Source organism: Eumetopias jubatus, unplaced genomic scaffold (assembly GCF_037043125.1).
Source record: "Eumetopias jubatus isolate StellerSeaLion01/CBP00866 unplaced genomic scaffold, mEumJub1_p1.0 scaffold_1, whole genome shotgun sequence".
Lineage (NCBI taxonomy): Eukaryota > Metazoa > Chordata > Mammalia > Carnivora > Otariidae > Eumetopias > Eumetopias jubatus.
In genome coordinates this window covers 130,395,361-130,421,538 of record NW_028274807.1, presented here as the reverse complement: position 1 = coordinate 130,421,538, position 26,178 = coordinate 130,395,361, and the positions used below count along the sequence as shown (strand labels likewise).

The 26,178-nt window shown below is 45.4% G+C and overlaps 1 protein-coding gene across 1 annotated transcript in view; it reads right to left on the bottom strand.

Moving 5' to 3' along the window:
* Positions 1 to 7,599: 7,599 nt before the first annotated feature.
* The window catches only part of GALNT15 (polypeptide N-acetylgalactosaminyltransferase 15), a 44,706-nt gene continuing 26,127 nt past the window's right edge, over positions 7,600 to 26,178 (bottom strand). Inside the window, exons 4-10 of the mRNA XM_028099253.1 lie at positions 22,104 to 22,271; positions 19,659 to 19,776; positions 17,726 to 17,920; positions 15,059 to 15,190; positions 14,577 to 14,681; positions 9,830 to 9,973; positions 7,600 to 7,743 (exon numbers count right to left, since the gene is read on the bottom strand). Of these exons, the coding sequence (XP_027955054.1) occupies positions 7,600 to 7,743; positions 9,830 to 9,973; positions 14,577 to 14,681; positions 15,059 to 15,190; positions 17,726 to 17,920; positions 19,659 to 19,776; positions 22,104 to 22,271 (1,006 nt within the window). The remainder of the gene's footprint in view (positions 7,744 to 9,829; positions 9,974 to 14,576; positions 14,682 to 15,058; positions 15,191 to 17,725; positions 17,921 to 19,658; positions 19,777 to 22,103; positions 22,272 to 26,178) is intronic.

The following is a 26,178-nucleotide window of genomic DNA, read 5'->3' as shown; positions in this document are numbered from 1 at the left end:
AAACATCTAATTTTGGCAGGTCCCAAAACACCTTGGCCCTTATTTTTCACCTCTTTATTTTCTTTACTCACAAATACTGGGAGGCAGTAAAATGTGTAGGTCAAAAGCAAAGTCTTTTGTGTCCAGTTGCATCACTTTCTAGTTGTATGGCCTTGGGAAAACTAACTATGTAAGCCTCACTTTTCTCAACTATAGAATGGAATAATGTAAAATAGGATAATAATGGTACCCAAATCACTGGCCTATTTTGAATATAAGAAGAAATAATGCAAATAAAGTGCTTAGCACAGGCTTAACATTTGTGGTTATTACCATTATTTCTTTTTTTATTATGTTATGTTAATCCCCATACATTACATCATTAGTTTTTGATGTAGTGTTCCATGATTCATTGTTTGTGCATAACACCCAGGGCTCCATGCAGAACATGCCCTCTTTAATACCCATCACCAGGCCAACCCAACACCTTACCCACCTCCCCTCTAGAACCCTCAGTTTGTTTCTCAGAGTCCATAGTCTCTCATGGATCGTCTCCCCCTCCGATTTCCCCCCCTTCATTCTTCCCCTCCTGCTATCTTCTTCTTCTTCTTCTTTTTTATTATTACCATTATTTCTGATGATGGGTCTGTCTATTGCCCATTTGGTATCCAGAGTTTTTTATACCTGATTTTTCTCCCAACTCTTGAAATTTCATTCTTCTGTATCCCAACTCCTGGATTTTCTTTCTCCATAATATAATCCATGGAGTCAAGAATCCTGCCCTGTGGTAATGGTAAGGGGGAGAAACAAAGAAGTATGGATCATGGTTCTTTGCTTTAAAAAAATGCCTATTGCTTAGTTTGGCATATAATTCCACCATGAGCTATATTGAATAACAACATAGGACAGGAATCATCTTAAGGCAACTTGTATCAGGTTTCCATCAGGATTCCACCTACAGGGTTAGGGCCAGCTGGGTAGGGAAGCTATGCAAGGAAGTGGCAGATGGCTTGGAGAAAGGTGCTGGAGACCTACCTGACCAGCTGGGAGGGCCACTGCCCAAACAAACATGTTAAGGGATGTCATTGCTGGGCACAGAGCTGGAACCTTAGGGAGACAGTGGTGGCTCTGCCACCATGAAAACCAACCCACCTCCTAGAGCTATGTGTGAAGGCCTCCTTTGGAGAGTGGTCAAGGATATTCTCAAAGAGTTGACTGAAGAAGAAAATGATGTTCCCAATGAATAGTAAGAACAGGGGCTTTTCATCCTCCCATTACTTTAAGCATCTAACCAATATGGGGGAAAGAATGGGATCTCTCCAAAATAGAAGTCAACAGGCCTCCACTGTGGCTTCCATCTGGGTAACCCGAGCTATGGAGCTATCTGTCCCTTGTGCATGGTGAAGCCTCACTGGGCAATGACAGGTGGGATCAACTGAGCAGAGAGTAGAGCAATAGTTTGCAAGGTAGAGATGGGGTTGGACAGCTCTGACCCTATCCGTCAGGGGGAGAAGAAGTCCGTGGAGAGGAGAAGGCACCCCAGGCTTTTTATTTTTAATCTGGAGCCAGGCTTGGCTGTGCCAGTGCTGACACTTGAAGGGGCATGATGGGCCAGCAGCCCCAAACATCGATTATAACAGGCAGAAGGCACCCCTGGGTCTGGCCTTTAAGCATGTCTTATGGGCCTGTCCTGGCTTAGGAGCACAAGGAGTGAGGTTTGTTGGCCTGGTACACCCCTGGTCTCAAGCCAAGCTTTTGGAAATCCCTTTGCTCAACTTGACTTTTTGCTGTTTGTGTTTTGAAGCCTGGTGGACTTGGATGTCAGGGATGAGAGTTTATATAAATACACAGGGGTTATTGCTTTTGTCCACATAAGAGCTGGTGTCTGATTGTCTTCAAATCCCAATCACAAGAGAATTGTGGCAGGAAAGGGAGGGAGTGTGTGTGTGTTGCCCTTTGTGAGTGTCTTCACCACAATAACGAAAACTACAGTGACAAATTTTATCCGTTAGCACCATTTAATCCCACCAGCTTGGCTAAAATCCTTCTTAGCAGCCCTCCCTCCCACGTTGCTGTTCTTACTGCAGCCTGTGGTCTCACTAAGGAGGCTTGTTCTGCCTAACCTCCAGTGACAACAAAGGCCTCTGGAATCTGTATATCCCCAAAGGAAAGAAGGCTATGGGCTGAGTGTCAATGTTTTATATTTTGATTAAGAAAAAGATTTATTTGTTTATTCCTATTTATTCCTAAAAAGGATTGAAGTCCACTTATACTGGGAACATGCTATATATTATTTCCCCATGTAGCATGAGAACATGCTATATATTGTTTTGTTTTTCTTTGTTTTTTTGTTATTTATAGTATACAGAAATACTTTACTTTTATATTTTTCAAGCATTCTTACTCACAATTTCTTTGGTAATGTTTTTCTGTTTTTTAAAATCTGTAATTTATCTCCTTCTGCAGCTGGGTCAAAAACGCTGTTCCTGGGGGTGGCAAACTAGGGCTGTGGGCCAACTCTGTTTTTGAAAATAAAGTTTGATTGGAACACAGCCATCCTCATTTGTTTATTATTGTCCATGGCTGCTTATGTGTTGCAGTGGCAGATGTGTATAGTTGTGACAGAGACCATAGGACCCACAAAGCCAAAAATATGTACTGTCTCGCCCTGTATAGAAAGTTTGCTGACCCCTGCTCTAGCCCATAGTTTAATATAATTTTAACATATGATCATGCCTCAGTGAATTTATCCTTATTGACATGATGTGGCACCAAGTGTCAGTTCTTCTCTACACCAATGTTATCCTTCTTCCCCTGAATGCCTAGTCTCACTGGCATCTACCCAAACTGCAAAGGCTTTCTCTTCCCTCTCTGTGCTGGACAGGGAGCTCAGCCCTGTTCCTTGATTTCCACCCTCCAGCACAGCACACAAGTCAGTATGTAAGTCGTGGCCAAAAGTTTTGGGTGAAAATAAGGAAACACCTTTGTAGTGAGGACTAGTCACCTATCTCTGAAAATCCCTCTGGCAACCCCTCCTGCCCCCACTGGAAAGACCTCCTGGATAATCTTGCTCTTTAGGACTTTGCCATATTGTCTGGCCCGTCTCTTCCTCAATATCCACCTTATATCTGAATCCCCCTCACTTGATCATGGAGAACAATCATGTTCTCCACTCCCAACTTACATGGTATACCTGCACATTCTCTTACACCTGTACGTACCAGTTATTGGACAATAACTAGAAAGGGAAACACTCTGTGCATGTGTGTATGTGTGTGTGTGTGTGTGTGTGAGAGAGAGAGAGAGAGAGAGAGAGAGAGAGATTCGGGGGGAACCTAGGCTTCCCTAGGCTTCAGGTTTCTACAAGGAGAGATATCAGTTTGTGGAATACTTATGACCTCTCTCTAACCCCTCACTCATTCTTCCCCAGGGAGAAAGGATGTCTAATATTATTGATATATTTGGGGTAAGGACTGTGCATGTTGCTCCTTCCTCAGTCTCTTCCTTCTTGAGACACAGCTGCCTAGAGGTTCATATTATGGTCTTGAAGTTCAGTGGAATAAGTTCAGCTCAGGGGAGTGGGGCATCTGGTCCATGGGGTAGGACTACTGATCAAGGGTGGCATTTGACAAGCAGAATAACTCCCATAGGTGGAAGCTTTTGGAGGGCCAGGCCATGTATCTGAAGGTGGGTTTCCCATTAGGAGACACTGAAATAAGGATCTGAATGTAAGTGGTTTACCTGGAAGGTGAGTTTGGGAAGCACCAAGTAAGGGGGGGTGGGAAGGGAATGTAGCCAATTAAAGATGTATTATCAAGCCAGCCAGCACTGTGGATGATTAGAATGTAATCCCACAGTAGGCTCTGGAAAATGGTGTGGAATTTGCACCTCAGCATGATCCTACTGGAGCAGTGAGGGAACTGAGGTATCTATACTCTTGGCAGTCATTGACTGAGGGCTGCTCCTTGAGGGGGTGAATTTCTGGCCTACCCCACATCATAAAGTAGCCTTCTTCAGCTTTAGGAAAAAACATCAGGCAAAGAAATGCAGATACAGTTGGAAGTTCTTCAGGAGCTCCCTGAAGCTGTAAGACCAGAGGGAGATGGATGGGGCTAGAATACTCACTAGCAGAGACTCGGATGTCAAAGGGTGAATTTGGCATCTCCTTCTTCGTTGTGCTTTACTCTTATTGTGTGACTTAAGGATTGAGAGAATCAAATTTTGGGCTTTGGCAGGATTTGTGTTCTGATCATCTAATCTTATACCTAGCTATTAGATGTGGCTATTTTCAGAGGTCATGGGTCCTGGCCCATCTCCCAAGGGTCCCCTACAGCTTCCTCTCTGTAGGTCCTCTGTATAGGGCTACCTGCCTGCCAGACCCCAGCTGCCTCTTCAAGAAAGGGCTGTATTCCCATGACCAGCAGTAGCACCTTTAGTAGCCCAACCATCTCATGTCCATGTGAAATGGCATTTCTACTCCTTCTTACTTTGGATTCTTCTAGGAGAGAAGCTAAGGCTAAGAACTAAAAAAATCCAGCAGTTAATTGGTGTGCTCAGTGGTCCAAAAATCCTTTGGAGAAACAGATGGTGTTAATTCCATCAAAATTGGTCAGTTGGACTTGGTGATGGAAGGGCATAGAGGGCCCAAGGGAGGAAAGGGAGAGGGAGGGAAAAGCTGTCACAAGACCATGGATGCTAGAAAAGCAGCTTTGATCAGAAGTGAGAAAAAGAGGGAAGCTGAGGACAAGATAAGAAAAGTGAGGAGATCACAACATAACCATAGGCCAAACAGCAAAAACAACAAAAAAGGTAAAGAACGCTCCTGGTCAAAAGAGTAGAACTAGAAGACAGAATGAGAAAGAGGAAAAGAGTTGATGGAAGAGAGGAAAAGGAATTACACTGAACAAGGTGTGTTCTCCTACATCATACAGGATCAAACCATCCAGCCATGTGGATTCAAACAGAGGTCTGTGAGAAGCAAAGAATAGTCCAAGAACTGGTCCAGTGGGCACTCTCCTAGTTCCAAGTAACAACAGAAGACTTCTGGAATAGTTTAAATGTTTGCTACTCAAAGAGTGGTCCACAGACCAGCATCAAGCATCCCCTGGGAGCTCATTAGGAATGCAGAATCTCAGGTCCCACCCCAGACCTACCAAATTAGACTCTGCATCTTAACACAATCCCCATATGATCTGTGAGTATAGTGAAATTTGAGGAGCACTGGATTAAACCAAAATATTATGGGATGTCTCATGGACTCTGAGGACAGGGATCTAGCAAGACCTCAAGAACAAACTAGAACCCACAACCTGAATACTATCAAGATGTTCCATCTATCTCTTGCCTCTACTTCTGAACAGTAAAGTCCAATCATAAAAGTGAAGATCAAACTCTTGGGAATCAAATCTTTCAACTGCCAGGTTTCTGTACTTTTAAAATGATCATTGTGGATAAAATCAAAGCAGAGTCCATAGAGAACAGAATTTGCACACTTGGTTACACTATGAGGAGAAGGTTGAATTTCTTTTAGAACTAAATGGAGACATCTGTTTTGTTTAAATTAAGGATCTGTAAGTACCAGCTAGGGACTGAGTTGACAGCCATTTCTATAATAAAGTAATAAATCATGGGGATGGTTAAGGAAGCAAGGAACCCCACATTCTTGCTTTGTTCAACCAATTAAGCAATAAGCCATCTGGGTCCTTTTGTTAATTACTGTCAAACACAACTTACACAATTGAATTCAGCCTTTTATTTAATTATATTAATTTATTCCAGCAACTTCAAATACTCACAATGCCAATAATTAAGTTCATTTAAAAAAATAGAAGTCTTGTTTAATTTTAGTTTGCAACTATTAATACCATTTACAAGGTTGCCATCTGAGAATTTTTAGCTCCCTCTCAGCCTCAGGATATTAGGGGAATCTGTTTTAAATATAGACATGTCAGAAGGAAGAAGACAGTGGCTAAAATCTCTTCTCTCAATGGGATGATGAATCTATCCAGATCAGCTCTGCCCAATAGAACTATTTGCAATGATAGAATGTTCTATATCTGTGCTCTCCAATGCAGTAGCCACTAGGCATGGGCAGCTACTAAGCACTAGAAATGTGAACAGTACAACTGAAGAACTGAGTTTTAATTTTTTTTTTAATTTTAATGAATTTACATTCAAATAGCCACATGCGGCTAATGGCTACCATAGACAGCACAAGTCTGGAGTGTATTCTGAGGAAGGAGAAATGCAGTGGGCCATTGACTTAAGCTGGTGGGGAAAAAAAAACATAATTATGATAGGCATTGTTTAGAAGCCCTCACTTCCTACCTAGTTTTTCTTATTTGAAACACACTGAATTCTGAGATAGCCCAGAGGAGATCAGTATCTTTGAAGGGAGGTTTCTAAGCTGACCATATGGAGAGTGAACTCCACTTGGAGGAGAAATAGGCATAAATGGTGTCTTCTTAACAGCAGAACCAACCCCACTCAACACTTCCTTATGACTGAACTAGGTAGGCCAGCACAGCAAGGAGAGCCATTTAGCTCTTGCTAGCACTGGCTCAGCTCTAGTGGAAGCATGTTCCTCCCCCAGTTGTGAACATTCAACCTGCGGGCACATTTGGGGGTCCCAGGCTCAGAGACGGCCACGTCAGTCCTAATGGGACATTAAGACCCAACTCTGGTTCCTTTCATATGAATTTTGGCTCAAATGCAGGCATTTCCCTTCTGGGAGGCTTACCTCTTTGTGGAGGTTGCTCTTTCTGATCCAGTCAATGCAAACCTTATAACAAGGCATCAGCAGAGTTTCTCAACTGTATACACTTTGTTATTGGGAATGCTCAGTCTGAGCTGACCCTTCCAATAGCAACGACTAAAGAGAAATACATTGCATGAGATTCTGGTTGGGGTTATCCAAGGTAGAGAAGGGCTAGGGCAGGGTGAATGGAGGTAGAAAGTATGGAGGAAATTCTCATTTACATGAAAACATCCTATTCCAGGTCTGCTGGCTCTTGCCAGCTGCCAGGTTGAGCCAGGCTCTTCGTCTCTCTTCAACCCAACTCTTTGCTCAGTGACCTCTCTTCCTTCTTCCGAGCTATGGCTCACATGGAATTTGTCCTAATGAGCTTAATCCAAAGTTTTGGAGATTTCAGGCCTTCACAACCTCTTCACACTTTAATTTTCATGGTTGGCTACACAGATGATCCACGGTAGGGCCATTTGCAAAAAATTTATTGATTGGATTTATGTATCCTTGGAGGTGTTGCCCGAGACTGGCCATACCTCTTTCCTTTATCAGCGATAAAAGCAATTATCAAGTGCTCGGTGGAAAAAAACAAAACAAAACAATCTTCTGTACTACGTAATGACCATCTATCAGTGATGAAGACAATGAGACAATGTTTCCCTTTTTTTTCCTTTTTCTAAAACATCCAGAAGTCAATGCAAAAAGGTACAAGAAGGAAAGACTTTCTATATTCATTCACAGAGCTTTCTTCTCTACTATCACCAGGAATACAAACACAAAAGGATCTGCTTCATGAAATATACATGCTCTTTTAGTTCTCTTGGGGCTGACTTGCGATGACTAAACTTCTCTCTTCCCTCTGACACTGGCATTCATCATTTATCCACACTGCTGATGTTGTCAAATCGCCACAGCTGGCTGGCTTTTCCATCACACTGGCGCAAGTACAAATCTTTACTGTTTTCCTGCACCACAGCTTCCATGCATTTCCCAGAAAGAACGTGGACAATCATTCCATTCTGAAAAGAGAAAAAAAAAGGAAAAGGAAAAAAAAAGAAAGAAAGAAAAAGAAATGAAAACCAGTCAGTTCCCTGCAATCAGTAAGCAAAGAAGGATATTTCTAAGCTTTGTGCTAATCATTATGAGAATTATAGAGGTGGTGTGAACTGGCCTGGTAAGGAATTGTAGTATGTTGGGTAATATAAAATATAACTTAGGTAGCCCTAAATATAAATATTGTTTGGAAACTTGAGGTCATTAATTAAATTATCTTTATTGAGATTGTATAATTGTGCTATTTCTTAGAGAGTTCTGGTTAGTAGCATGCCAGTGTATAGAGCATGTTCAGTCTTTATACCATACTGGTGACATTCACTGTTACCACTGTATTTGTACATTTTTGCTTTCAAAAAGATTTAGTTTGATCTCTGCTCCCTGTGAATCCTGCAATTTAGGACTTCTGCCACCAGGTTGCTGTAGAGAATAAAAGCTCAAGGATACACAGAGGGCCCAAGTCAGTCATGTTTAGAGGATGATAGCTGTTTCCTGCTCAAAATCCACCAGATTTAATATTGAATCTAGCCATCCCTTTTTCAACAAAAAAATTGATTTATTTTTGAAAAGCTAAACATTTTCACCAACAAGGCTGATAATGTCCATTTGTTTATTTTTTGAGATAAAATTCATACCGTAATATTCACTCTTTAAAAGTATACAACTTTTGTCTTTTAATATATTCACAGGGTGTATGCAAACCTCACGGTAAAAAGAAACCCACTATCCATTAACAATCACTTCCTGTGCCTCCCTCTTTCTAGCTCCTGGAAATCACTAATTTGCTTTCTGATTAATGGATTTGTCTCTTCTGGACATTTCCTATAAATGAAGTCATATAAGATATGGCTTTCTGTGACTGGCTTCTTTCACTTTGCATGATATCTTCAAGGGTCATCCATGTTGTAGCATAAATAGTAGCTAATTTCTTTTTTTTTCTTTTCATTGTGGTAAAAACAGATAACATAAAAGTTACCATCTTAACCATTTTTAAGGGTAAAGTTTAGTAGTGTTAAGTATGTTCACATTGTTGTGAAACAGATATTCAGAACTTTTTCATCTTTCAAAACTGAAACTCTGTACTTATTAAACAACTCTCCCCTCCTGCCCAGCCCCTGGTAACCACTATTTTCCTTTCTGTTTCTATGAATTTGTCTACTTTAGATACCTTATATAGTTGGAATTGTACAGTATTTGTTCTTTTGTGACACATTTATTTCACTTAGTGTGATGTCCTCCAGGTTCATCCATGCTGTAGCACGTGACAGAATTTCCTTTCCTTTTAAGGCTGAATAGTATTCCATTATATACATATATATATATATATACACACACACACACACATACATACACACACCACATTTTGTTTATCCATTCATCCATCTTTGAATGCTTGGTTTGCTTCTACCTCTTGGCTATTGTAAATAGTGCTACTATGAACAGTACTTCATTGCTTTTTATGGCTGAACGATAATACTTAAACTTTAAAGTCTTAGTTTTTAATGCTTGAATTATACTGGGTGAATCTTACTAATCTTTCCCTTATTATTTTAAAATGTATCTTGTAACCATAGGACTTGGTTAGAATGATCCTTTATGATCATTCATAAAGGTCCTTAACTTGGTTTCCAAGATGTCTTTGAGCATGTGTGAGCCCCAAGTCTTAGGTTCACTTGTCACGAAGTAGAGAAGGAAGAGCCTTTCTACTGCTCCTAAAACCACATCACTGAGGTAGTTGGCTGCTTCTGTAACATGCTCCATGGTCTTACTGGTGACCTGAGCTAATAAACTTCAAAAAGGGACTGTCTCCTCTCTCTGCCATGATCACCATCAGAGCTTTACAGAGATGTGGCAAATCAGTACACTTCAAGATGCTGGCGGTCCAACTTTGCTGCAAGGTTGGCTTTACTTCCTCCTGAGGCTTTGATGCCAAGTCACCAAGTTCAACAGCAGGGGCACTGGCCTGTATGGTAATACTTGAGCTCTTGGAAGACCCTGGGACACTGTCCCAGCTGGAGGCACTGCTGAACGCTTCCTGAGCAGATTACTTACCTCTTGGAAGTCCCAGTGCTGTTGATGGATGGCAGGGCCTTCTTCTATGCACTTCTGAAGAATCACCTGCTCTTGCCTGACATCAAAGCACAGGTGCTGTGGGCTGCCAAAGTGGATCTCCTTCCTGCTAGTGTGCTTCAGGTGCTGGGACAGGGGGAATGGTTGTTAGCATAGCTAGAAGGAGATCTTCTCCGAAGCTGGAGATGAAGGAAGGAGAGCTCACAATAGGGCTGAGGTCTAGGGCCAATCTTTAGATTCTATGAGGGTCAGCAATACCATATCTCATAGTCAAATCTACATATACAATGCTAGACTAGACCTAGCCTCTGAAATCTCCACATGCCACCCACTGTTGCATTCATATTTATACATTCTGGCATGTGTCTCTATTATTCTATTTACTGCATCATAGGTGAGGCCATAAAGAATGCTGTGTGTTGTGTGAGTGCACTGGAAGAGGAGCAGATGAGGAACACTCTTGAGGCCCAAGGTGATCTCTTTCTGGAGAGATCTGACCTGGCCTGTAACTAATTCTCCTGCTGTCTGTTGCAACTGCTGACTCTCGCTCATGGTCATTTTTTCCTCCCATGTTTTGTAGTATTGGATGTGTGCATCTTTGCAGAGGGGCTTTAACTTTAGGAAGTCTGTGTGGCCCGGCTGGAGAGCACTTTCCGACAAAACCATTTTCTGTTCTTGCCAGGTACAGCCTGAACGAATTTTTATATTAATTTTGTGGTTGGGAGACAAAGTTGGCTTCATGGACATGTGATCTGTGCATTCACGTGGGGCCTCATGCCTAGAACGGCTTAATGTTTTTGGTTTAATATACTTGGTTTAATGCTCTATTGTTACTATCTTGAAGTTCTTAATAAATGAATGATGGACCCCACATTTTCATTTTGCACTGGGCCCCACAAATTAGGTAGCCAGTCCTCCTTGAGGATTCCCACACCACACATAAATTTGAAACCTAAACCCATATGAGATGCAGGCTTATGGTTAAAAAACTTTTTTTGAAGTAACTTTCTCCTATACAAAGACCCTGTGGAGGCAGACAAGTTTCCTTGTCATCTTCCTGTGCCACGGGTGGATTTTTCTAGTCAAACTTTTGGCAGATAGGTTACTCTTTGAAGGTCAAAGTTGGCTTTATATGATGTCTCACTTCCAACTTCTCACCTGTTACAGGCTATAGGCTCTCATTAACCACTCCTGCACGTAGCTAATGCCTCTGGATTCCCCAGGTTCCCTCATTTCCGGCAGGATAGCTTGGCCAATGCCCTATGGCTCTATTTTAAGTTGCTTCTTGATTTTTGGCCCCTGGAGATTTCCCTCTGTTACAAACTCAGTTAGTTACGTGTTTCTTCTTAATTTTTATATGGCATATCTGGGTGCTTTTAGCAGAAGTACTTTCAGCTTATCTCGTTCATGATTTTGCTACATATACAAGTCCTTGCTAGTCCCCTCCTCCCCGCCAAGAATCAGAAAACCCACAAAAGCTAACATTCCGTTGGCATGCAGGAAACTGCATGATTCCCAGCTGCAGAGGAGGAAACCAAGACTCGGAGGGGTTAAGAAGGCTTCTGATGTCATATAGCTAGAAAGTGGTGAGCTGTTTCTACCACGTTACATGGCTTCCTCACTTAGCACTTTGTATCTATGTCCTCCTCCCCTGTGCCAGGTGTGAATGCCTTTTGGTGTGTTCTGGAACACTGGGAAAGGCCAAAACTGAAAGAGGCCACATGGATCCTGAGCACATGGGGAACCATGTGCCCTCCAGGTGTAGACCTTCCTCGGGGATCCCAGAGCCCGCACGGCCAAGCCTGGCCTCACAGGTCCTCCCTGCAGGGCTGGACTCCAGACCCTCCAAGACATGTTCTGGAGTTTGCTCTCAGGCTCTTGGGGCCTTACTTGACTCATTTGATCAATATCTCCAGCAACTTGCACTTTGTTATTTATTTTTAATAGAGGCCTTAACGCAAAGGCCCCTGTCACAGGCTGAAAGAGATTTGGGGGCAGGCTAGGCTTTCCAGGTTCATCCAAGTTGTGAAAAGAGTGGACCCACCAACCCTCAGCCAGCATCGCTGAGGCTTCCCACCGCCTTGGGAACTTATTGCATGATGGAAATTTTGAAGAAAATCTATACCTTAAGACACAAAGAGACCTTCCTGATAATCAAGGGTCTACATGGGTACTGGAATGACCCTGCAGCATCTAGAGCCTTTCCCTGACTCAGTTACCTTCTTCTCTCCTCAGACAATAGAGGGCATGAAGTTTACCAACCCCTGGGGTGCTGCAGGAGGAGACGTGGTTCTACTCTTTGACTCTTTCCTTTAGCTTCTGGGAATTATGAACCAGGGGTTTTAGAGCCCCATGGACCACAGGGGGCTTCAAGGGATCCATGAACCCTGGAAATTGTTAAAATTTTGTCCAGATGTGCTTATGTGTGTTTTTTTCTGGGAAATTGTCCTTAGAATTCATCACCTTCTTAAAGGAACCATGTGACTTGTAATAAAGAGTCTGACTCCATGTCTGATGTCTGACCTCTGAGCTTTCAAGCTCCACCTGCTTCACCTTATCCCCTTGCTGCACTTTGGGGCAAGCTCGTAAGAAGCCAAGTGCTTTCCTCTTTGGTGCTGGCAGGAAGTTCAAACCAGGTAAGAGCAGCCGGAGTTTGGGAATACTCACCTGGCCCATCCCCCGACCACATAAGAGCCAAAGCCCGTTGCTGGCCTGCCTGGAAGCCTGCCCTGCTCGCCCCCAGAAAGTCTCATTGTGTGAATCATGCTTTCCATTCTCTCTTGTTACATGTGTGGAGTCATCAGTCTCCAGATCTGAACCAGATTTGGGGTCAAGGTTGATCCTGTCCCCACGGGGCCACCACCAGATATAACCTAAAAAGGTTAAGAACCACAGGCAGGGAATGGACGAGCCACTGGACTGACCCATCCTTATTAGACCTAGATTTTAACCAGGCGCTACCTGGATTTCTCAGTGTTGATTTCACATTGTCTGCCCTGTGGTGAGCCATCTATATCCAAGAATAGGAACTCCGGCTCTGGGAGGGGCCTGTCCCTGTGGGCAGGGTGACTGCTGGGCATGTTCAGCATCTCTCTATGCTGCCCTAGGGCCATAAGCTTTTCCTGTCACCAGGGCAGACCCATCCTTGTCAGGTCCTATCAGGTCCAACCATTCTGCAGAGTGGGGCCTCAGGGGAAAGCCGTGCAGTTTGTCTTCCTTGCTGCCTCTTGGTCCCTCCCCAAGCAAGTCATCAGAGCACTGTATTCGGGGGAGAGGCCCCACCAGCCCTGGCATCCCAGGAGAGCTTCTGTGCTATGCCCCTCTGCTCCCAAGGGGCATTTGTGCTCTCTGTTTTCCTTCTGACCATGGAGGAAAAGGCTTCCTCCCTGTGGTAGGCATTTCACAGACCAAATTGCTCTGTGCATGGGAAATGTTCTGAATGAGGCCAATGCTCTGAAGCTAGGAGCCAGTGACTCCATCTGTGTGTAAGCTCTCCTCTGGCAAGTGGAGCATGGTCACCTGAGGCCGTGAGGCCCGTCTACTCCAAACCCAGCCCTCCTTCTCTGCTTCACACTGACACAGACACAAGCGTGCACACACACACACACATGCATGCAGAGACAACCACCCAGACAGACACAGACAGACACACACACACACCAGACTCCCGTGGTGCCCTAAAGATCCCCCCCTTTGTGCACTCTCGCTCCCACAGAGCCACATGAAGTTCCTGAAAGCCACAACACATCTGCTTGGGAGACCTCAGAATCAGGGGACTGAGACCAGACTGTAACCACAGTCATGGGTTTGAGGGACCACTGCAAGTAGGGAACACTTTCTGGGCTCCCCTGGCCTCCTCAGTGCTTCCGTGTCTACACTGCCCACTTGGGTGACCCACTTTCCCTGTCTCTGGTCCTAACTGGCTGAGGATCTCTGGCTGGTCCAGATGTTTCAGGCAGTGCCCTGGTGGAAATGTGCGTGCACACGGTGGTTCTCTTTGACCTCTGATTATAGATGTTTAATTTAAATGAGGAGATTTTCCATAAACCCTGGGTTTCAAATGTCTTTTAAAATTTGGGGGTGGGACACCTGGGTGGCTCAGTCAGTTAAGTGTCTGCCTTCGGCTCAGGTCATGATCCCGGGGTCCTGGGATGGAGCCCTGCATCGGGCTCTCTGCTCAGCGGGGAGTCTGCTTCTCCCTCTCCCTTGGCTCCCCCTGCTTGTGCTCTCTCTCTCTCTCTCTCTGTCAAATAAATAACTAAGTAAATAAATCTTTAAAAAAATCAGGGGGTGGTGTCATAATATTGGGCCCACTTTCATACAGAAGAGAAGACATTTGTTGAGGCTGGGGAACAGGTGCCACTGTGCTTTCAGATGGGCACATGCTCCTCAGGCCCAGCAGCCTCCACCCAGCTCACCGTGCTCACCTCCTTTCCCTGCCTGATCCTGGGCATATCTGAGCTTGCAACCCCTGGCCTAGTGACTCTCTCAGCTTCAGTTTCCTCATCCGTTCGATTAAAGCATCCATTTCCCTCAGGCTCGGATGCTTGTATTCTCTGATGATGGCCCGTGTTTGTGCGTGTGCCTGGAGGCGGGGTGGGCAGAGCTGGCCGGGTGAGCGGAGTGGGGGACATGGGACCCCTGAAAGGTGGTGCCCCAAAGGGAAGTGAGGAGCATCCCAGGAAAGACCACTCACAGGTCTGTGACGCTGAGAACTCCGACTACCCACCTGTTGCTGCCGGCTGTCGCTGCAAAGAGCTAGCGTCATGGCACAGCCCAGGATGTCCCCTTCCGCCTGGCAGTCTACACAGAAGCCAAGTCCGGTGTTGTGGAGCTGAAAGTGGACACCCGTACAAAAGTGAACCCCGCCGTCCACTGTAAAGACACCCTGTGTCAGGCGCCATTCCTCTCCCCTCTCCCTGCAGTGTAGCTCAAGGGGTCAGGTTCAGACCACAGAAATGAGCAAGGTCAAGCTGAAGCCTCTAATCCCAAGGGACAGGAAGCAGGACACACCTATCATGATAACAGGCCCTGAAACAGGTTTCACGGCAACCCAGTCACCTCCCTCAGGGTAGGCGTGAGAGCCTCTGAGTCCCCATGGAGCTTGGGACTGTGTGGCCAGGGTCATGGTCAAACTCCTGAACATCCAGTTTCTGTCTTGGGAAGCTGCCTACCCCCTCCCCACCCCACCTTCCCTGGAGTCTCTCTTGCCTTTCCAGAGAACCTGGGCCTGCACTCAGATGGGTACAGCTCAGGGTAGATGTTGGCCAGAAACCAGTGGAACATCCGACAACCCAGCCTCCTTTGCAGCTGCAGGCGTTCTGTGCAGTCTGGCTTCTCGGCCTGAGGGAGGAGAAAGACACGGGCAGTGAGAGGGAAAGCCTGCTATTTACCACCATGCATGTGTGGACAGAGGTGGCTGAAGGACCCAGAGAGAGGGGACCGAGGCCACCATTCCCCAGGGCTGCAGACAGTGGGGAAGGTCATGTGTTGGGAGAAGAGGTTTAAAAGGGACAGAATAGGATGGATGCTCTCTACAGAGAGTTGTGGAGCCAGCAATGTAGGTGTGAGGCTTTGCAGCTGGGCTACTGTGCCACAACACATAAGCACATGAGCCTTATGGAGGCAGGAACTGACCCAAAGCCCACTCAGATGAAATAAGCTGGGAAAGTGTGGGGTGGGGTGGAGACAAGGCAAGTTTGCTTTTCTTCCCCTCCAAGTGCCCAGTCTCCTCCATTAACGAATCATTCCTTTGGGCAACGCTATCCCCTTACCTTGAGATTTTCCTTTATGATACAGTTGTCCTGGGATGGATATCAGGTAAGTCCTTAACACTTTAGTATAAATTTATGTATTTGGCTATACTGATAAGATATAAGGAAACCTACCCAAACATTTGGTACTAAGTCCTGGATATTTTTAGGGAAGATAGGTGTGCTAAGGAGTGGTTGGGAAGATCAAAAACAAAAACAAAAGTGTGGGGCTCCTGGGTGGTTCAGTTGGTTAAGCATCTAACTCTTGGTCTCAGCTCAGGTCTTGATCTCAGGGTCATGAGTTCAAGCCCCACATTGAGTACTTAATAAAAGAGAGAGAGAAAGAGAGTATTTCCTGGGGCGAGGAGAGGAAAGGAGAGAGGGCTGGAACAAGAAGTTCATTTCATTGTTCCAGCTTGATGGCCTCTAGGCTGGCAACTAGACACCGGGCTAACAGGCTATATGCAATGAGTTTGGTTTGATTCAGCTTCTTCTTTTTTTTACTCCTCAGATGGAAATGCTGGGGGGAGTAAGGTCTGAATCCTCCATACTGAAATGCTCTCGGCATGCTTTCAAACTGTGATCTCAAGCACCTGGCTCAGAAATGCCCAAGGAACTTGTTAAAAAGGCAGGTTCCTAGGCCCTACACCAGAGACTGTGGTTCAATAGGTTGGGGCAGCGCCCTTGGAATCTGCATTTTAACCATCTTTCCTGGTGAGTTTTATTCACAGGAAGTTTGAGAACAGCTTCTCTGGGGCAAGAATGTCTTGTTGATTCAGCATATGTACCTACCATTAAACCAAAGAGATCTATTACTCTTTCCTCTAAGGAAATTAATATAAGTTTTTTATAGTTTCTCAGCATTCTGAACGTTCACCTGAGACCTCGCCAGCCATTCTACAGGGCTGGACTTTGCTCCCAGAGCAGGAATATTCCTTCATGCATATTCCATCACCTTCACCTTTCTTGGTAATGAAACAAACTGGCGAATCTACCCAGCCCTTGTCTGACCTCAAATGAGGAGGCATGCTGACAATGAACTTGCTCTTCTGTATAACCTTGCCTGAGAGGAAAAAACAAGAGAATGTCAACTATTCCAACAGTGAAACCCCGGCCTTGTCTTTCGGGTGCCCAGAATTTCTGTATCTCAAAATCCACGTGAGGGTTTTGGGGGTGGGGTGGGAGATGGGATGGGAGGATAGAAATTATAGAACGAAATTAATTTTTAATTATTTAAATTTAAAGTAAATGCATAAAGTAAATGCCTCCACCTTCAGGGAGGCAGTGATATTATTAAAATCTTGACACTGATGTCAGCAATAGGACATTTCCAAAACATGAATTAATAGGAATGCTCAAAAGAAAAGAAAGAAGGCCTTCTCATTTACCAGTAGGAGGTGCCATTGTCCTTGTGAAAGTCATCAGATAACAGATGGCAAGGTTTGTGGATCAGAGAATAGAGCACACCCAGCAGAATAGGCTGGTGAGGGGCTTGTGGGAGTTGTCCCAAGACCTTTGTGGGTTCCAGAAACCTTAACTTTGGAGCCCCTGCTCCCAGCATAGCAAACATTAATGGGAACCCACATCTCATGTCGAATAATATTTATGTGTTACCCCATAAGAATTGAACTGAATGGCAGTTGAAAATGCACTGCTTATGGGCATTTAATTAAATGTTTAAATTTTTAATTTTTCTGGGGCTTGTTTTGGATCTTTTATGTTTATTTTTATACTTTATTTGTTTCATGTCTTGGGTAATTTCATAGCCTTGAGCACTTTGCCCAAGACGAAAAGGCCCTCTGAGACCTGTTACTGCTTATTCCCTGCCCAATCTGTCCTCTGCCCCAATCTGTTCTGTGACACATCCCATAGATGTCATCCCACTGACATCAGGAGGCTCCAGGCCAAGACCAGCTGGGATGCCCTGACACTTGAGAGAGATGCTTGGGAGAGACAGGCAGCCCTGCGTAGTAGAGGAGGCACTTGAGAGAGGCAACTTAAGGGAAGCACAAGCCGAAAGCTTGTATTATCCCCTCCAGGCTAGAGGGAGAGGCACTCCCTGGCTCACCCTCCCGCTGGTGGCCGAGTGGCGGGTCAAGAAAGCCCTGCCGGGATCTCCCCTTACCTTGCTCAAGGAGAAGGCCTCTGGGCTGTGCCTGTAGAAGGTTTCTTTGAATGAGCCCAGCCAAGTCTCAGCAATGCGAACCTTGTTCCGCAAAGCAGCCTCCTGATCAAGGGGGGAGTGGGTTTCCTGATTCCGGTAGATGTGCCCCACCCGAGAGCAGGGGAGGATTTCAACGGAGCCACCACAGAGCCAGACCTGCCAGAAAAGAAGAAAAATAAACATCTGAACACCACCCCAAGTTCATGGGAAGTCAGGGATCCAGGGTCTGGCAAAATGCACAAGAAATCAGGACCACAAAATTGTAAAGAGATTTCTAGTCCTCAGGGTGCCACAGAGTTCCCAGATCTGGGAGTTCTGGGCAGGGGAGTGACAGGGTGGGAAGAATGAGCCCAGCTGTCCCGGGACAGAACCAGTGGAGTGAGGGGGCCACATCCACGCGACCACCTGAACGTGCCCTTCCCCTGAAGCACACCGAGAGGGGCAACTTTTAGCACTTTCGGAGATGTGGCCATGTGTTCCCCTGTTCCCCAAACCTGCTTCCTCAGGGAAAAAGGGGTCCCTAGTGGTCAGAGAATTTCTAAAAGCTGGTAACGTCCCCTGCAAGGGGAAAGCAAGCTTTCTCTAGACATAGTCTCTCCTTCTTCAGGAGGATTCTCACTGTTCTCCGCTAATGTTCCTGCCTACTCCCAAATGCCTGTAATTCATTTGCTAGGAAGCCTTTCATTTCATCCTTGGGGATAAAGACGAAAAACGAAAACGTCCCTAGCATAGGCAGCATATGAACTGAAACACACCAAAGATGGAGTTCCCAAACTGTATGCCAAGGTACCCCCAGGGTGCTCCAGCAACCTCAAAGGGCCATGCAGGCTATTTTAAATGGTTGAGAGAAACATAGTGACATCTGTTGGTTGTTCTGCAAACTACAAGCTTGAGGTAATTCATGGTTTCAACATTAGATGGCTGCACTTCTGATAATGGACAGCTCTATTGGGTCGGGCTTTCAGTGATTGCTATGATGAAAAAGCAAGTATCGTGTTAAAATCGACATGGAACGGGAAACAAGGTCTGATCTGATTCCGAGGTTCGAGAAGTTGGGTGGTGCCCAAAAGGCGCTAAAGTATTAGGACAAATACTTATTTTTTGGAGCTAGGGTAGTTCCTTCTTATCCACGGGGGTTATGTTCAGGACCCCCAGTAGATGCCTGAAATCACGGATAGTTCTGGGCCCTATATATACTATGTTTTTTCCTTATACATACATACGTACCCGTGATAAAGTTGAATTTATAAATTAGGCACAGTAGATGAACAATAACCAATAATAAAATAGAACAATATAATGATATACTGTAATAAAAGTTATATGATTATGGTGTCTCTCTCTGAAAATATCTTCTTATAACGTACCCACCCTTCTTGTGATGAGATGGAGTGAGAGAAATGTCACAGACACTGTGACCTAGACTTCAGCTACTACCGACTTGACGATATCTCAGAAGGAGGACCATCTGCTTCCAGACTGCGGCTGACCACGGGCAACTGAAACCGCAGATAAAGGGAGACCACTGTACTCAATGCACAGAACTGTCTGGCATTGGTTTTGGCCTATGGGTGCTGTGAATAGTGACAGAGATGCTGAGGGTGCCGTGCACAGAGAATGTACAGGAACCCCTGCATACAGTATGCGTGGCTGATACTGTGCCCTTTCCTATGGGCAGGTTTGATAGCTGGCTTCGTGAGGGAGGCTGGGGGCACAGTCAAGGTAGGGCACGAGACAGATGGGAAGAGGAGATTTGACACACCACATTTCATGACTTTATACTTTGCTTGCAGCCTTAGACCTGACCAGGGACATTTAAGGGCTGCCTCCAAGCTGGGACCATACCCACTTCTCCCCAAAACCCATCTGGCTCCTCCTTTGGTCCAGGACATACCTTGAGAGACAGCTCGAGGTTTTCACCACCCTGCAGGGACATGAGAGGGTCATACGCTCCAGTGTTTTGGAAGTAATGTCTGTCGATGGCGACAACCCCGCTGGGCACCACAGGGCTCCTGGGCAGAGAGAAGATGGAACAGATGGCAGTTCAGAACCCTGAGCATATCAGGAAGGCTTACTATGCGGGAGCTCCAGTGGCCGAGAGAGAGTGGGCTATGGGCCCAGATAGACCTCGATGCTTTTAATTGCAAGACCAGAGCCAAGCAACCATGTCAAAAATCCCAGTATTTTATGAGAAGAGAGTTATGGTTGCCTGGGTCCTTTTACCTCCTAAAGGGAGGGACACGGGGCTGCACCCCAAGCTCTCCTACCCTCCGGCTTGAGTACCTCTAGGGAAACCTTTGGGAAGAAGGCCTTGTTAACATAATGCACCTTAAGGCAGGTAGCACCAGGCTAGGGAAACAAGGGAAACAGTCCAGCTTTTTCTTCCCACATCCCAAGGTGGGACTTAGGCAGATACCGAGGGCAGAGTGCAGGCAGCTGGGGGCTGGTGTGCCAACCTCTGGCCAGAGGCCATGACCAGTGAAAGTGCATGGTGGTGAACAACGATGCGGGACAGCTTGAGCCCAACGTGGGGCAATCCCTCCCCCCTGATGCTGACCCCCCCCCCCCCAGAAGCCTGGAGCTCAAAATCAACTTCAGGGAGACAGGATGAGGGGACATGCCTGGATGATAGATTTAAATATGCGATCACTAAGCTGTCATGGAATTTGACTAATTTGCAGGGACGTTTTCTGCTGTTAGGTGGAAAGAGGGGTTAAGATAGAAATGACCTAAGTCCAGGTATTAGAAAATAAAGACAATTTTTTTTTTGCACTTCTAAGCTTGTGGCTTATCAGACTTCTGTTAGAGTCACACTCCCTTGGGCAGACCCTTGGGAAGGCCTGTTTGTGCCTAATGGCTTCCTACCGTGTCCCTGTACTAGGAGCTCAGAAACCAGCTGGATAATTGGTGAGCGTTGGGCACTGTATGATGGAGATGGACCATGGCTCATGGAAGTCAACTGCCCAGAGGGGAACATCACATGATCCCTTGTCCCACAGGCGCTCCTTACAATGTGACATTGACATTGCTTCCCCTGAGGGGTGGGGTCTGTGTCTCCTTCCCATGAACCTAGGTGGGTCTGCGATTTTTTTGGAAGTGACCCTGGGTGAATTCTGAGGCTTGGTGAGAGAAGGGGATACGTCATCTAAAACATTATACTGAGTGAAAGAAGCCAGACATGAAAGGTCACACATCATATGACTCCATTTATATGACACATCCAGAATAGATCAATCCATAGAGATAAACAGTGGTTGTCAGGTGCTGGGGGGAGGAGAGGGTGGGAAACAACACTTAACAGGTATGGGATTCTACTTTGGAGTGATGGAAATGTTTTGGCACTAGATCGAGGTGGTGTTTGCACAACTTGCGCTACTTGTTATGAGATTGTTCATTTTTAAATGGCTCATTTGTGGTATGTGAAATTTACCTCAACAAATTATTTTTTTAAAGGGGGAGGGGGATAGAGCTTGTTTCACCTGGCCATCTTAGGATACTTAGCGTCAGAACCCAGTGTCACGGTGTAGCAAGCCCCAGGTGCAGTGACCTGATGGAGGGTGAAGTTCCCGTGGAGGTCCCAGCTGATGACCGGCATCAATCCTCAGACATCCGATGCGCCTCGGGGCCACCCCCTCACCCCTGCTGCCATCTTGACCCCATCCTGCCATCCTGAATACCATGGAGCAGAGACCACCAACCCTGGTGCTCTCTTTCATGATTCCTGACCCACGGAATCTGTGAGCTTAATAAAACTGTTGTTGTTCTACACCACTAAGTTTGGGTGGTTTGTTATGCAAAAGAAGATATCTAGAACATCTTCTTAAATAGAATAAGCTTCCAAAACCCAAACATGCCCCAACACCAGAGCAAGCAAGCAACTCATAGAATTTGATATATTTTGAGAGTTAGGGTGTCTTAACATTCACCTGACCGAATCCTTCCCTTTTAGCAAGAAAATACCTGAGGTCGGGGAAATTCCAGTGTTACCTGGAGAGGTAGAGTTAGGTCAAGATCCCAGCTTGGGTTCTCTCACTGCCCCACACAGGGGTGTTCACTGAAGAAGCTACTTGAAAGAGCTTAAGCTGGACTCCATTCACTTGAGAATATAACAATAATAACACTGAGGTTTGAGTGCCTGGCACTCTCTCTGCTTTTCATGTAGGGACTATTTCAATCTTCCCAACAGCCCTGTTACCCTCAATTCATTGATGAGGAAACTGAGGCATAGATTAAGTAACTTGCTAGAAAACAGGTGGGGCCAGGATTTGATCCCAAGCAGTTTGGCTGCCGAGTCCTTCCTGAGGAAACAAAGAAGAAGTAGGCTGTGTGAGGGCCTCACCTGACGGGGCTGATGGGGGATTGGAGGGTCTTCCTTTCTCGCTCTGGCAAAGGCTCCCAGTGGAAATCCAGCTTCCAGTCCAACACCCCACGCTGCAGGTCCTTGGAGGGGTAATATTGGAAATTCTTCCAGTCAATCACATCTATGACTGGAGACACCACTCGGCTCCTGGAAAAAATTGTGGAATCAAATAAGGGATAAAAACCATTCACTTGCTGGGGGATAGAAGCGTAATCTACACTCGCGCTGCTGAATATGGCAGCCAGTATCCACAAGTGGCTAGCAGGCACCTAAAATATGGCCTGTCTAAATCGAGATGTAGTAGAAATATAAAAAACACACTGGATTTAGAAGACTTAGTATGAAAAAAAGCTGTAGAAATCTCAGTAATTTTTACATTGATTACATGTTGAAATGATAACACTTTGGATATAGTGGGCTTAATAAAATATTATTAAAATTAATTGCATCAGGGGCACCTGGGTGGCTCAGTCATTAAGCGTCTGCCTTCGGCTCAGGTCATTGTCCCGGGGTCCTGGGATCGAGCCCCGCTTCGGGCTCCCTGCTCCGCGGGAAGCCTGATTCTCCCTCTCCCACTCCCCCTGCTTGTGTTCCCTCTCTTGCTGTGTCTCTCTCTGTCAAATAAACAAATAAAATCTTAAAAAAATTAATTGTGTCTGTTTCTTTTTGTTTTATAATATGACTATTAGAAATGTTTAAATTTAATGTTAAATACATGGCTTGTTATATTTCTATGAGATAGCACTGTTCTAGAAAATATGTTTTTCCATAAGGAATTGGGGGTCTATTTAAGTAAAGAGCATGCCTGCCTCTTTCTTTTTTGAAAAACCTCTGTTGACAGCACCAAAAGACAGGAGAGTGGGGTTCTAGTCTCAGCTCAGCTGTACATCTCTGGGCCTCAGTAAAATGTGAGTTTGAACCACTTCCCACAAACACCTTTCTCAGCTATAATGTTCTAAGTGGCTCTTGACTTCTTTTGGGGCCTTTGATCCCTTTGAGAATCAGGGGAAAACTATGGACTCCTCTTCAGAAAAATAATCATATGCACATATCCAAAATATTATGCACAATTTCAGAGGGTTCATGGGCCCCTGCTCTAGGGTCTGGTTCTTGTTCTTCCCTATATCAGACAACTTGATTAGCTTGAGGAATCAGGACCGCCAAACTCCAGCAGTGTCCCTGGTGTAAATGCACATGTATGCGAGCACGTGGCATCTATAAGCAAACCAAAGTCCTAAGTCGAGGCTTATCTGCTTGCTCATTTACTGATGCTGTTGGTAATTGGATGTTACCCCTTTTTTGCTGTTGTTGTTTTTTGTCTTGTTTTGTTTGCACAGCCTGGGATATGACCTCAGAGAGGGTGATGGGAGAAAAGGGTACAGGTCAGAAACCTCACTTTTTAACTAAAGAGGTCATCATTCAGGAGTACCAGGAGCTGATCTCCCCCTAGCCAATATCTCAGTCACATTTTTTTCTGGCCTCTCATGACTGTTACTTCTAAAATCTCTGCCATGGTGTGCCTGAGTGGCTTAGTCGGTTAAGCCTCCGACTCTTGACTTTGGCTCAGGTCATGATCTCAGAGTCAGTCGTGAGATCAAGCCCTGCATTGGACTCCATGCTGACCCTGGAGCCTGCTTAAAATTCTCTCTCTCTCCCTTTCCCTGTGCCCCCCCCTCCCCCCTGCTTGCTCTCATGCACGTGCTCTCTCTCACACGCATGCTCTCTCTCTCTAAAATAAAAAAAGTTAAAATCTATGCCATGAAATGGATCAGGCCTGAACTCAGGGGGTCCTGGAAGGTCTCAATCTAAGAGAAGAGAGATTCCTGGCAGAGAGATGCCAGCCACAGTGTGTTTACACTTCTATCGATGTCCGTCTCTATTCTTTCCACCTCGGAGAGGTCACACCAGGCTGGTTCTAGGACTCAATTATCTGTCCTTAAGTGGCTGACATTGGCATGAGGAGTCATGGGGTTTATATTTAGAGCAAGGATCCCAATATGATTTTCCTGCCCTTTCCATATTGTTCCCTCTGGAAGGTAAAGTAAACTTAATCCCTCTGGGTCCCCACTGCTTCCGGCATCCTGAACTGACCTAAGAAAACTGAGAGGCAAGATCAAGGAAGAAAGGAGGACACCCAGCCCCCTCCCAAGTCTCCACTTACTGCGGAGTGAACTGAGCAGATGGGCTGGATTTGGCTACTGGCAAAGCATTTTGTGGAATTTCAGAGTCAAGAGCCAGGGAAGCCATGTGGCTGAATCCTGAAGAATCCCATCAAATTCGTGCCATCTTAGTAATCATAACAGGACAAGAAAGGCAATTGCAACTGAGCATCCATACAACTAGCTGCTCCTAGATCTTTGAGCTGTGTCCTGCCTGACAAAGCTGTACATTACTTTTGACCAGAAAATGGAACTCTAGAATTTATCAAGTCTATTTGCTCTGTCTTGCTGGAAGCTCAGAGTCCTATGCAAAGCTATCAGTTAACAACTGTATCACCCCAAATATCCAACGCTGTCCTTTCCTGCCTGAGATCTCCTTTTCCTTCTATTTTAACCAGACACCTGAGTGATGAATCACGAGACACTCTGAGTGCCTTTTGGGTAGAGATGAAGAGGATAGCAGCTGCTTAGCCGCGGCTGAATTAGGGAGTAACTGCAGTCTAGTGACTCAAAAATGGTGATTTTAAAAAACCCAAACAGTCTTATATTTAGCTTTGGGTTTTGTACCTACAGATGTGTCTGGTGTTCTTGGAATGCATTTAAAGTGAAATAGCAACGCTGCCCTGTTTGACTTGGAAGGAGCTACAAGTGTCTGCTTACACCATCATTCTCTCTTGCAAATTGAGTTTTAACTCTGAGGCAAATATAAGGTTGATTCTCTCTTAAGCCTTTCTAAGCTCCAGGGGGGTCAGGCAGTTGGGTTTCAAAAGACAAAGAGAGGTAACAGAGCAGTCGACAAAGACTGGTTGACTAAACGTGAGGTCAACTAATAAACTATTGTCCAAGTAGTCAAAATCTAACTGTGGCTTCAAGCTTACCAACCAAACTTAGGTTACTTACAAGCCCTAGCTTACCTCATCCCTCTTTATTATTCCTGTACCTCCATGTTCCTCTGGGTCTGTGATGTCTAAAGTCATTTTGGAAGTTCACTCAAATTCTTGGTGTTGTGGACAGTATCTTATGTTGAGAAGCAAAAGTCTCTGAATTCTCTAATCCCAGAGCTCTTGCTTCTCAAGTGTGACCCCAAGACTTGTGTAGGCCATTTCACGACTCTGTCATGCTGAGGGGCATGTGGTAGGAAGAAGGCTGGAGAGTTTCCCTGGGACTTGAGACCAAAAGAAGCCTGCTCCCTTTGTGGGCTGGGGTCATCTTAGTCTCCCTGCTGCTCCTCACCACACACACACACACACACACACACACACACACTCTCTCTCTCTCTCTTTCATACACTCTTTCTCACACACACACACATATTCTCACACACACACTCACACACACACACACACACACACACACTCTCACACTTTCACATGGGATCCCTCAGACTGCTTTCCATCATTTAACCCCTTGCAGGGGTTAGAGGGGTTAGACCCCTTTCCTCTAAGATAGAGGACCAGACCAAATTCAAGTGGAAAACAGCTTGGACAGCCTCTGGAGCCAGCGTCACCCCTCAGTGGGTGTTGTCTTTCAGCACTTCACTGAAGGCTGCCCCTTTCCCATTGGAAACCTCATTTCTCTAGGGCCATAACTCTCACTCCTTGGCTTGGGTATTAGAGCTGACAGTTAGCACAAGGCCATTGTCAGCTGGCAGCTGGAGTAACAGCTACCCTTGATCTTCATCTTTGCTACTTTACATGGAAACCAACTACCAATCAGCACCTCTAACACTGCTCTAAAAACTGCTCTTTGAGCAGCTCTGTCTGGGGCTGCTATGTACAGTTATGTGGGTTGTGCACTGCCCAAACTTAGAGAATCCTTCAAATATCATAAGCATTATAAATTTGCATACTTCATTCTAAAATTTCTGGCAGTTGGCATTAAAGTAACTTGTTCTA